Source organism: Polyodon spathula, chromosome 4, assembly GCF_017654505.1.
Source record: "Polyodon spathula isolate WHYD16114869_AA chromosome 4, ASM1765450v1, whole genome shotgun sequence".
Lineage (NCBI taxonomy): Eukaryota > Metazoa > Chordata > Actinopteri > Acipenseriformes > Polyodontidae > Polyodon > Polyodon spathula.
Genome location: NC_054537.1, coordinates 23,876,313 through 23,890,357, shown reverse-complemented (window position 1 = coordinate 23,890,357; position 14,045 = coordinate 23,876,313). Strand labels below are relative to the sequence as shown.

General features: G+C 35.2%; 1 protein-coding gene across 1 annotated transcript; it reads right to left on the bottom strand.

Annotated features, from left to right (window-relative positions):
• Nucleotides 1–4,974: 4,974 nt before the first annotated feature.
• On the bottom strand, nucleotides 4,975–10,948 carry LOC121313818 (vexin-like). The gene is made up of 6 exons (XM_041246611.1): nucleotides 10,546–10,948; nucleotides 10,265–10,317; nucleotides 9,026–9,188; nucleotides 7,831–7,949; nucleotides 6,971–7,050; nucleotides 4,975–5,611 (listed from the first exon to the last, which is right to left on the bottom strand). The coding sequence occupies exons 1-6, from the start codon at nucleotides 10,610–10,612 to the stop codon at nucleotides 5,422–5,424; spliced, it is 672 nt and encodes a 223-aa protein (XP_041102545.1). The 5' UTR covers nucleotides 10,613–10,948; the 3' UTR covers nucleotides 4,975–5,421.
• Between the last annotated feature and the right edge of the window lie 3,097 nt (nucleotides 10,949–14,045).

Here is a 14,045-nt window from a genome sequence, read left to right as displayed (position 1 = left end):
GGTCAGCTGTCGAGTGTAAAGGTGATCAGTGTAGCATGAAATAATGCATTTTCACCCTATTGTTCAACAAGTCTGTTAGTTTTACAGGCAGATCCGGTCAATTGCCTTTGCATAAAAGGGGCACATTGCACAATCAACATGCCTTCTGTTTTGGGAGACGTATTTTTAAATCAACAAATTAGTGTGTACTAAATTATTCCGTCCATATCTACCAAAAATTCTCGTTTGTCTTAATAGGATCTGAGTCTCTCCATATTGTTAACTAGGCTCTAGGCTTGGCTTAATGCAAATTAATTTAATTTATCTCATTGTTTCCATGAGAAGTCTTAGTCAATATTTTGTAAAACAAAAGCCATTGAAAAAGTTACTGTTATTTGTTTATTTAGCAGATGCTTATCCAAGGCTATTTACAGTGACTATGCATCAGCTGCAGTTACTTAGAACATCATCTCACTTGAAAGCTGGAGCACAAGGTAGTTAAGCAACTTGCTCAGCCACAGTGAGTCAGTGAAGGAGCTGGGATTTGATCCAGGGCCCTCCTGGTTACAAGCCATTTTTATTAACCACTGGGCCATGCAGCCTCCTATTATTCCTACTGCTAATGTTAGAATGGTAGCACATTTGTGTGTTTTTATTAGTACGCTACGTATGTCCAACTGACATTTAAATGAAAATATAATGAAAAAAATCAAAACCATAAATAACCTCACAGTTTCACATTTATTTTATTTTATTTACAGCAAAGACATTTTCATAATTGCCCAGGGTGACAGTTTTGTGGGAACACCTGCACAGCATTTGAACAGCTATATGATAAATTGGCTTTGGGAGCTGATGTTTTCCCCCGTCTGTGAAGGGAAGGTTAAGGAGCTGTCAGATGAAACAGTAGATAAGTTACTGTAATTGCACTGTTCAGTTTTGCTTTGCAGAATTGAAGGCCTAGTTATAGTAACGAATGTCAAACAATAAACTGTACTGAAAACTAATATATGCGGCGTTGGGGAGTAACACAGTACATGTAACATTACATTAATCAAATTACATGTTTCAGTAACTTGTAACTAATGGTTCCTTTTTCAGCTAGGTAATGAAAGGTGGTAATGCATTACATTTTATGTGCGAAAATAACATAGTTACAATAAAAAAAAAAAATGATATCTGTTGCGTAATAACAGATATGAGAAGCTGTCAAACCTTAAATTTCACATGAACATGCTTTTCATATCATCTTGCTAGAAAATAGCATCAGAGGAAGTTTCAAATACTATTTAGAGCTGCAGCCTGACCAAAGAGAAAACATATCTTTGTAAAATGCAACTACATTATTTGTAACTGGAACTGAAAATGGAAGGATTTATACATTTTAGGGGTGATTTTTATTTTGATTTACTGTTTGATTGTTTAATCTGTATATGTGAGCAATTCATTATTTGATGAATCAAGTGCTATTATCACATGTATAGTGTTAAAATCACTATGTTTTACATTCAGCCTTAGCTAATATTAGAATCATTTAATTTGCAAGTACAGTACAATCATTTACTTATTCAACAAAATTCTTCCAAGCCCTATTTGTGAAATTGTACATTTTAGGAATGTTTTGTTCAGCTAAAGATCATTTTTTATTAATTAAATCATTCAAGTCTTCTATCAATTATTTGAGAAAGGGTTTGAAGTTCATTTTTGCTTTGCAAAGCACTGTTTAATCTAAGAGAATGTTTATTAACCCTCTTTAGTTAAAAAGCATTGTAAATAAATATGACCCTATACTAGTCGACTGAGTGAATATAGCTACAAGCCTGCAGTGATTGTTGGCCTGGCGCATCAAGCAAAGCCATCTCAGATGATCTCATGCCTCTTCAGCCTTTCAGAAAAAGACGTTCCTGAAAGCTCTTTCCCATCTGTTTTTGTCAAAAATGCTGTCGACAAACCGTGGCCTTAAGGGTTCACAAGGCTAAGATTTACAAATGTATGTAGTGCTGCTCTGCAAGATAAAGACAATACGATGTCAACATGTGGCTGTGGATATTGCTCAGACCTGCCTGTCTGCCCCTCGGCCCTGTCACACTGCCAGCCTTTGTATGGGCCAGACAGCAGATGGGAGTCAATTATGGCTGTGACAGGAGAGTCATCTGGCAGGCACTCTCCAAACCCAGTGCTGTATAATTTCTGGCGGGAAATTGAAAAATCCAGAGAGCTTTTATGAATGCTTTAATAGGTCAGATTTAATCCGCCAGGATTTCTTACAGCTATATGAGTACTGTTTACAAAACTGCTGACACTGATTCTCTGCATGCAATCAGAATCACATGCACTGTATGTGTGGAGTGCCACTCTGACTCTGGGAGAAAAAAAACAAAACAAAAAAACATTGATTGCTATTTTATAACTATTGCTTGCCAAATACAGAGGCCAGTTTCTACAGTATAGTATAATCTGTATCATCCAAAATGTCAAACACTCAATCTTAAAAACTATTAGAAAAATGTTCTCATCTCATATTTGTAAAGGTCTATTTTTACAGTTTTTTGTAGCAGCGGAAAACATGTCATTGACATCTGCCAGATAAAAAATTAAAAACAATACTTGGATAGTTCAGTTTTCAGACTACACACAAAAGACATCTGTGAAGGCAGCAATTCAGGAGTCTTTATGTAAAACAGAACAATGGAATTCTGTAAAGGCCATTATTACCTTGTCAATGGCCAGTGTACAATCACTGTGCTGTCTGTTGCATTGGCTTAGCAGCTGTTCAATAGGTAAAAGCAATGTGTGGCAGCTGCAATGTAGGTGTGTTGAGAACCGGTGGACAGTTACCTTACCTTAATGAGACAGAGCGGTGTATTGATTTGTTCTAGTTCATTTTTGTACACTAACAGTGTTAAAACAACCAATACAAACTGATTCCAACATATATATATATATATATATATATATATATATATATATATATATATATATATATATATATATATATAAAATTCATGAAGTCTTAAAAAATAACATGTTTACTGTTCTTTCTACACAGCTGAAGAAAGGCTTTTATCTGAAACATCATGAAATTATTTTTTTAATCATTTAACCATTTGTGTGCATTAAAAAAATTAAAAAAAATTAAAAAAAACTTCACATTTTTCATATGGCTCACTATCGTTGGGGTGCTATTTTTTCAGGTGTAGCAAAAGACACAGTTATTTGCCAATAACTTTGTAATAAGCAAAACTACATTTTGTCAATTTTTTTTTGACAGAATGTTATAACGGTGCCTCACTGTCCTACCAAGCTGTAAAGATCAGGAAGCAGGACTCCACTGAAAAAGAGAGATGCTACAGAGAGATATATCAGTGGAAATGTACAATATTTATTCCAAATCTATAGATTTAATTTATTTTGGATTTGGGGGTATTATAACTGTAAGCATCGCAATGAATTGACATCAAAATGTTGACAGAATTGACAGAAATGTGTATCTGTAAAATTGCTTGCAGTCTATTTCAAATAGGTAATTTTCCAGTTTTTGTTGCAATTTTCTATTTGTCAATTCAGTAATGTATGTTATTTAAAGGGGATTGCATACAATACATTCTTTTATTTTTCTTGTACAGTATTCTAACACTGAATCAGTCTTGTTTTTTTTATTGCTTTTCTACATTTCCTGGTTTTTCTGTGGAGGTAATATGAGAATGAAAAGAACATTCAGAAGGACAGACCTGGAGGGCGGTATTTCAAACTTTGTGGAACTAATGACGCTTGTTTTTGTGTTGCCAGAGCAACTTTCATAACAATGATGTTATGTTTTGCTGTAAAACATTTAACTCTGTATTGCAAATTTACACTGCACAAATCTTTTCACACAGGGTTCATTCATACAAACAGTATATGTGTTAGAGTAAAAGTCAAAATATTGGCAAACCTTAAGATGTGCTGGTAAATGTCAACATTTAACAAGTAAAGTGGTAAATGTCCAAAATAAACATAACACTTTACTGCTAAGTCTCAAGAATAACCAAGTGCCTTTACCAGTAAGCTTCGGTAAATGTCCGAAAAGCAATACATTTCTTCATAATTCCAGACATTTACCAACTTAATTGATAAATGGCGACAGTTACCGGTAAAATTTAAGATTGACCAGATTCAGACTTTGTGTACCAGTAAATTACTCACTGGTACACACGCAATACACTTTTTGTTTATGAGCAAATATCTTGGTGTATTAACCCACTGTGCCCCAATATATGTACAAACTTATTTATCAGATTATTTTCTGAAAAATAATTTTTCCTTTAGTGTTTATATAAGACTATGAGACAAACCACCTTAACCACACTGTCAACACCTCATTACTAACAGCAAACGTTTACTTGTATCGTGCAATATCCATGTGACAGAGCAGAGGCGCTGCACAGGTGTGTGTGTGTGTGTGTGTGAGTTTGGTGGCTGGTGACCATCTTGGTGAAGGAGGCTGGAACCAAGATGACCAACCTTTGAACAGCCACACGGCATTGTATAATTGTTTTATTGTTGGATTGAATGACTGTGTAATTGATTGTGTGAGTGGAGAAGTGTGGAATGTGGCCAGGTGGTGGTTGGATGATTGATTGAATCAACCCCTGGCCACATGGTATGAAAGGGAATAATGTAGTAGTGTTTTTGTTTAAAACCTGTTGTTTGTTTTGTTTTGTGTTATTATTAAATGTGTGCCAAGGCACTTTAAACTGAAGTTCTGTGTCTGGGTACCATTTCTGCCGCTGACCAGCCTTGACCATCACTAAGCAGCCCTCCATAATACTTGAAGTTATTATAAATGACATGACAAACATTAGATTAGAGTTAATGGACATCAGAACATTTTGTTAAAAATGTTTTTCATTATGAGATTTATTTTATTATTGGAAAATTCTTGCCAATTTTTCACTTGTTATGAATGGTTACACATTACATCACAAAGAAAAGTTCAGACAAATGGGAAAAATAACATTGTAAAAGGCATAGGAACAGTTGGCAATTTCAAAAGAAAAAAATAAATAACTGAGACAACATTACAGTTACTTATACTCAGAAAGGCCTAATCTGGATTATTTCAGCAAAAAACAACAGTATATAAAACTAGTCAGAACTAATTTTGTTGCTATTCAGAGCAATTCAATAGATACTACATATAACTTAAATGAGTAACTCTTATATTAATGTTAGCAGAGCTTAAAAAGGTCCCTTTCTTGTAGCATTAGATCAATCTTCAGAAACTCTCCTGGGCAGTAGGAATGTATAACAGTTAAGTATGAGCAAAACACTGCTTCTGTGCCAGAGAGAAAGTCCATTGCATGGCCTTGCTTTGAGTCATTGCTTAATATAACTACTACTTCACTTCCTTCCTTCCTCACGCTCCCCTATAATTACAGACATGCTTCCAGCACACTTCTCTCAGTCGGATTCGAAAGCGCTGTTTGTGGCTCCCACATACTCTCCACTCCATTTGTTCTTCATCAGGATCTTGCGTAGAATGCTGGGTGAGTTCTGAGACACACTCCCTGTCAGGGGCAGAGTGGCTTCGGGGCCCAAAGCAAGGACAAGATCTCCCTTCACATTCTTCTGGGTCTTCAAGCAATGTCTGCTGTGGATCAAAACAAGGGAACCGTTAATCACAATGACACAAATAGAACAGCTTCAGTGAGAAATAAAAAAAATGGTGCTAGAAAGGGCTCCTGATAACAATGTGTAACAAAACTTTTTTTTTTTTTTTTTTTTTTGTTCCAGGGTAGTAAGTGTTATTTCCTAATTGCTTATGCCTCAAAAGTATAGGAAATGGCTATTATTCCCCACAAACTTTGCTTTTGTGACCAGGACAGTGATATTTCAAAATATCGCTATTTCCAATGGGAAAATGGGCAAATGTGTGTCTTTTCGTTCACACAAAGTCAGAAAAAAATAACATATGAATCCAAATTAACATGTATTTATACTAAAGTAATACAAAAATGGCTACAAAAGATTTAGAAGTGAGTAGTTTTTCGAGATTTACAATTATACTGTAAATAATATCACTGTCCTGGTCACAAAAGCAAAGTTTGTGGGGAATAATAGTCATTTTCTATACTTTTGAGGCATAAGCAATTAGGAAATAACACTTACTACCCAGGAACAAAAATTGTGTTACATAGTGTAACCCAGCTAATAACAACAACCTTAAAGACTCCTGACTAAACTAGTATAAAATGTGAATCAACTGTTTCACTTTTAGACAATTTACAACTCCTAAAATGTGTTTTGCCTCATTCTAAGTAAAAGTTAGGCATGTAGATGATCCTTGATTAAGCCAAATTGATTGTTGTAAAAGTCTGGGCAGCATGACAGTGGCCTGGAATACATTTTCTGTATAAATTACAGTGCAGGCACCAGCAAATTATAAAAATATTTCTTGACTTCAAATAAAATGCACCAGTTTTGGTTTTACAAAATTAGCAAGAAGCTTTGGACCCCTAGACCTTTGTTTGTCATAACCAAGACTGATTGGTAAGGCCTGCTATCAATGGGTGATAAATTAATTTACATTTTATTTTATGCCAGAAGCTTTTGTCAGTTCTATGATAAATATGCATTTAACCTATTATGTATGTAAAATTGACTTTTGCTTTTACAATTGAATTGTAAAAGCAAAAAAACTTCCTCGAAATGGAAGAAAAATACAGATTTCTCTCTGGTAACAAAAAAAAAAAAAAAAAAAAAAAGAACAAAGCATTTGTTTTGGAAATGAATTGTGATTTAAATGTTTAGAATAAAAAATGAATTGCACTCAGTGTGTAATTTGTAGATGACACGACTGTATAGTAAACTAATGAAGTATGAAGGAGGCCACCTGCTAGCTGTTTAATCCCTGTGGAGTGGGAGGCAGACATGCCTCTCTTACAGACAGAGCCTTGTAAGAAAGGGGCAGCTACACCAGAGCAGAGCAGCCCAGGCGAGAGGGACCTACCCTTCAGTGACATCTGTATTTGGCTTGTGGATAAAACTCCTTTTTAATGAGCTGATGATGATAGGTGAAGGCTCAGATTTCTGTAAAGGAAATAGAATTTTAAAATAAATATACTTTTCACACGTACCTTATAACATTTTAGAGTTGACAGGTTATGAGCTAAATAAATAACTTTTACAGTTATGGCCAAAAGTTTTGCATCACCTATAATTTTAGGATTGAGACATAATTAACATAATTTAGATCTTTTATTTATCATGTATCAAACAAACTACAAAATGATGTCGCAAAAGTCTGCCGGAAGCCATAATAGTAGTACAGTATTTCAAGTTAGAATTTGAAATGTCACATTTTAAGTTTTTGACATTTTTTCGTTAAGTATATGTAAAACTACAAAGCGATATGTAATTCAATATGTTAACGTAACATTATTCATCAGGTTTCCATCGACTTTATGAAACAAAATTAGTTAATTATATAGGGTGATGCAAATCTTTTGACCATAGCTGTAAAATATGCCTTTTTTTACCTTTACAAATCAAATATTTAAACTCTCGAAACTTACAATGAATATTTCAGTTCATTTGTTACTATTGTTTTTGAGTGAACACTCTGTGATAAAAATTGACTTTTTAAAAACATATTATTGAATAATGATTAAATGAGCACAACAGTCAATAATCTTTACTACATATCCTCTCAGGGTTTTTTTTTTTTTTGTTTTTTTGTTTTTTTAAGTTATCAGTGTTTAAAGTGTGTAAATTAAAGGAAACTTTTTTTTTGTTTTACAGAGCACATAAACATCTGAGTTAATCATTTCTGGGCAGCAGCACCAGCACAAAAGCTTGCTCGGCTCTTACATCAAAAATAGAAGGTTTTCTTTTGACTGTTCTGAATCCATGTGCGTCAGACACAGACAGTCTCTCTGACTGCCTGCTGGGGGACTGCAAACTTGGACATTTCTCTTCATTAATTTTGTCTGTAAACACAAACATAATTACAATATCTGTCTGCTTGTGCTGTAAAATTCTGGGCAGCGCTACAGTGGCCTGGAATACTTTTCCTCAGGATTAATATATACACATAGACTACTGTGCAAAAGTCTTAGACATGTTGCATTTTCCTACTCTGATGCATTATAAGCATCAACAGTTTACTCAAAGCCTCCACTAGTGTTTTGTACTATTATAACAACCTTGACTTGCTTAAAGAAGGAAAAACATTGAGTGAAATAGCTCACTTCACTTCATTTTCAAGGTGTGGTATCAGAAGCATAACTCAACAAAGTACAAAGAAGCATCATCTGTAATTGAGAAACCCAGGACTGGAAGACCCAAAGAGCTGTCTAACAAGGATGAGCAATACTTCAAGATAATAGCCATAAGGAACAGAAAGAAGACAAGTGTGGAATTAACAACAGAACTGGCAGAAGGTGCAGGTGTCGTTGTCCATCAATCAACAGTCCAAAGCACCTTTGACCTTTGTTCCATAGTCTAATTTCTGTGTTCTTGTGCATATTTTAGCCTTTAAGGTCTTGTTCCTCTTTCTTAACAGAGGTATACTTACTGCAACACATCCTTTAAGTCCTAATTTTGTAATTTTTTTTTTTTTTTTTTTAATGAATTACAGACAATGACAGGCACCATTGTGTCTATTAATCAGCTTTACAGGAGATTCTTTGCTATATTTAGATACCAATATAAAACACCTGCATGTGTGACCATGCTTTTGCTAATATAATAAAATAACCCTTTCAGCGTGGCACATTCCTGTAATAATCAACAGGAACTGGGGATGGGTGGTGCTTTACCCACCAAATATTTGAGCAGGTGAACAGGTTACAACTTTCTTCTTTTACCCACAGAGTTTAAAATCTTAATGACACCCCAGATCATGAAATAATTGTTACACTATTACAGTTATGGAAAGTTTTAATTGACCAAAGTTAATTTACCAGGGCTCAAATTCACCCCAGGGAATGTACTGTATGCATTTTCTAATGGCTCTGCTTGCGCACAAAGCATGTTTTGTGAAAGCTAAACAGCTTGAACTTACTCTGTGTTACGACGTAAGCAGATGGGAAGTATCCCTGCTGCCCATTCTTCAGGCGTCCAAACCACCACACTTCATTATCTTTGTAGAGGACATGGATGACATCACCCTGGCACAGGACTAACTCATCTGACCAGTGGGGCTTGTAGTCAACCACTGCTACCACCTAGTGGACAAACAAGGGAAGTGTCACTCAAAGAAGTGAAACAAACAGAACTGGACAACTACATAAGGGTCCCAATGTTCCACCACGTGCAAATGACCTATTTCATACATTTATTATGGAGGAGCAAAATTTCTCATGGATTTTTCCATAGGGTACAGATAGTAAAAAATGCCATATCACTCTGGGTTCAAGACAATAGGAAACGTTTTTGGAGGTACAGTTTATACGGACTGGGAAAAGGGAATATTGTATTTTTCAAGCACAATGAAAAACTGGTTAATGGGAAATGGTACATATTCTCTTTCTAGATATGCAGTTTACATGGCAAACCTAAACATGTATTAAAAATCTCAATGAGCTAATTAAACCAATTATGTTTGTGGAATTTCTGTCAGTTATTCAAGGAGAGTTTCACGTGTGTGTATTAGCAATGGACAAGACAAAACTAGTATGGTGCAGCAAGAAGGCAATGTGGTACCCATAAAGGCTGAAGACTTCTGCCTCGGACAGGGAAACATGTTTTTACATAACTGAGCTTTAATATATTATACTTTGCACTTTAAAATGTAGGCTCTAAATAATGTTTCGAATTCTCAGCATCAAGTGATAGGCACCTTAAAATAGGATCTCTCAGATTGTGAGTAGCAGGGCAGATTTACTATTCAAAGTGGCCCTGGCAGTGCTATGAATCTACTATTATTAGCATGCAATATGATTAAATGTTTAAATGTGTACAGATTACCAGGATATGCTGCTAAGACGGCCCAGATTTGTGAAGAACATACTGTTCTGAATTTGTGAATAAAACATCAATTAAAATGTGATTCCTTCATATGCATTCATAAAGATCAGGTTGTATTTATCAGGTCTGACCCCTGATCTCTGTGTGTGTGTCATGTATATATATATATATATATATATATATATATATATATATATATATATATATATATATATATATATATATATATATATATAGACATACACACACACACTTTCAGACATTACACACAATACATGCATACAAAACTGTGAATAAGAAAGCAAAACACATGGCATTAAAATCATCAACTTACCCTCTCGCTTTTTACTTGCTGTGGGTCATGTTTCATTCTTGTGTGACTGCATGCTGGAACAGAGCACCGTTTAGGGTTTTTAAGTTGCACTGCCTTTCGCTGTAGCCCTGTATTCAGCTCGCATATTATATTCAACAGCAATCATCAATCAGAAGCACATTAGAAGCATGATCACATTAGCATTCCTAAGAATTAACAACATTTACAAATTGATTAAACTCAAACGATAGGAAAAGTGAGAAGCACGAGTTCCTCCAAGTATAGAGCCACAGTGCATTTACCTTTGGAGGAGAAGACAGTGGTGAAGACCTCCAAGTGCTCATCAGTGCTGCTGTAAATCTGGGCCATTATCCAGTTGCCTGTGGTGATGGGACTGCCAGCCTGATGCTGAGGCTCTGGGTTTGAAATAAATAGGTTTCACTAATCCAACCCTCTCTTTGATCAGTGTCCATGTTCGTTCAGGACACATACACACATACACACAGACCTATGTTGTCACCTCATTTATATTCTTGTTTGCAACTGGTTGGCAGCAGTCCCATCTGGTAGTGACAATTTAATGGCAGTTGGTCATTTAAGTCTACTAAGTGATTCATTTAAAACAATGATATTTAAACCCCTATTCATTATACAAATAAGGTATTCCACAGTAGAACATATATCCAATTGAAATGCATATACAGTACCTGGTTGTTTAACTGCATAATAAAATTGAGATTCTTTCTAATGAGAACTGATTTATTACTTACTACAATGGTACATTTCTTGTAAATAAAATAACATTTTAGGCAAATTAGATAATATAATCATATAATCAGTCATAAATGATGCATAATATACATTGTTATTATGATAAAATACATTACAGTTATGAAAGACAACTTAAAAAGTCATGAAAGAAATATTTTGGGTATTCCTTTTAGTTTTGGCACATTGTTCTTTGGTTTGCTAAAAGGAATATATCTACATTTTGAGCAGAGCTTTTCTGTTATACTCTTTTAGATACAAGCAATACCAAAACAAATGTACCAGGAAAACATGAAACAGGTGGAAATACAGATAGTCTGAGTCTATCACTTGTGAATCTTCCTAAAATCATTTGTTTGGAAGGGTATCTAACAAAAGTCACAACTGGATGATTTTAGAACTTGGCACTGCACAATAAGACCCAGACTAACTTGGTCAAAAAAAATCATAAAGGGGCATCAGGACTCATTGTCACAAGCGTGATTCATTTCAGTCCGCCCAGTCAGTCCTCAGGTTAATGTTTTCCACTCAAAGGAGCAAATTGCTTCTTGATATATTTTGTCACACATTTCAACCTGACGTCTTTTGTCTTGAAGATCAGGCTTGGGCTGATGATACATCTGTGTAAACCAGACCCTCCCCTAGTATTGGAAGAATCAACAGATGGGGATTTTCATTATTGGAAAAGGACATTTCCATCCCTCTATTGTGCTCATGTCAAGCAGTCAAACAGCATCCGTCAAAAAAACAGAAGGAAGATTAGGGACAGCCATTTGTGTTGCATGTGGACATTAACATGAAATGCAAAATCATTATAAAAAAAATGTGAAAATTAAAAATGCAAATCATAGTAGCAAACTAAAAAAATATATAAGGCAAAAAATATGGCAACATAAAACTAAATGTATTTCTGATTTAATTCCAATGACAAATTGCAACATTTTTTGTATTTTGTATTTTTTTTTTTTTTTTTTTTAATGAATTTACCCATTTTTTTCTATACAATTTGAAATGCTCAATTCAATTGCTGTCTCCCTGCTAAAATCCACTTTCCTATCAGAAAGACTGAAGCTTAGTGGGCAACCTCCCATGGTAAAGCCAATCGCCTCTTTACTCAAAAAAACCTACGCAATGGATTCTACTGCTACAGTAGTGGCTGCTGAAGCCTGTTGACGCAAACACACGTTAACTTTTATCACTAACACAGAGGATCCCAAGTCCGCATCAGCAAACTGGCACAAGAATGCATGACTCACCCCGAGCTCAAAGCTGATATCACACATTGGTCCCTATTTGTTACTGGACAACGACAGTATGTCAAAGCCTATACAGTCTCTTTTGTTTATATGACCAGACATGAAAACAAATATCCAGCAACATTAGGTCAGAGGTGTTTATTACATTTTGAATAAGGCACAAACCAAAAAGTCTGAATCTTACACAAGCTGTTGAAAAGAAGCACCTGTTGATAACAAAGAATGTAAAACATTGCTTCAAATGTTTATGCCAATCAGTCTTAATCTGAAATTAAATTATTGTCTCAGCAACTCAGGAACATGAATTGCAGGGAAACAGTTTTGGACACTGCTGCATTTAAATTTCCCTTAATCCATCACAGATACAGCACTAATTCCACATGAAAGTACTACTGCTGTGTCAGCAATCGCAGTTCACTGCAAAGTATCAGTGATAAAAGGCAGTACTTTCTATAAGGCATAACATATTGTAATCTACTACATTCACATTTATGAAGGGGTCTACAGAACTGATCTAAACCAATCTAAATACCTTCATGAAAACTCTCTTTAGGGAATTTAGAGACTATTTGGTTTGCTTTGACTTTAAGCAAAGAGGATATACCGGTGGAGATATTTAGACAGGCCTCCATTTAGACTCAGAATCCACAGAGTATCACCACTACATGCTTAGAATCCTTGTATTCTTTTTACAGTACCCTCATCTGTCTATTGATAGGCCAAGATACATTTGATCCTGTGTAGTAAAACTGTATAATGCAGCTTATTCTGGGCTGTATAAAAGAAAGCCACAGCAGACTTTGCAACATTACTGCAATGTTCAATATAATTAAAGTACTCTGCTGACACCCTTTATGCTGGCATCTTTAGTTCTAATATTGTGCAATCCATGAGTCTGCAGGTACATCATCATCTAGTGCCTATCTTAAGACAATTAGTTTGTACATCAATGTAAACAACCCAACCAGACAGGATTCAAAAGATGGCAGCAGCAGATAATACCCTCCAAACAAATGAATCTGCTGTCAAACAAAAACCTGCAACCATGTCAACGCAAAACACTGGAAAGCTTATCAGATACACTACACAGAAGTTATGAGTCCTCGAAACAGAATTCATGACGATACAGCCTATACTGTGACGCTGTTGTCGGTAGTCAAGATCGCCCTTCCTGGATTCACTATAATGTAGATTCACTCTAGAGCCTTTTCTTTCTAGACTCTTCTGATAGAGTTACATGAACTTCAATGTAAAACGATTTAAAAGGAGTGCAAGTTCTTGGAAGTCGAAAGAACCAAAGATGCCTCTTGCATAACAGACTTAACTAAATCCTAGCCAAGCAGCTAAATACAACGTTTAAATCATCAGTATTCTTGGAGTAGTCTCTAAGGACACATTTAAATCTATTAACTACTTAATAATCAACAAAACCAACTTGAAAAATAACCCAACATGGATATGATAGCAAGCTTTTTGTTGCTGAAGCTATAGCCTGTTTAATTAACCTAGTTAAGATAGTTTATATTATATAATGCAATACAGTTTAAGTAAATGATACCAGGTGAAGTAACTGTTGAAAAAAAAGAATCTACATAATTCATTTAAAATACTCAGAAACACTGCGGTTGCTGGAACAATCATAAAACTACTGAATGGTGGGAATGGCAGTCAGGAGGTCGCAATTCCAAGTGCTTGCTGCATTAATAGCAAAGCAAACAATACAGCTGAACAAAAATACAAACATAAATCAACACCCAAGCAAAGGCTATCTCTGTGCA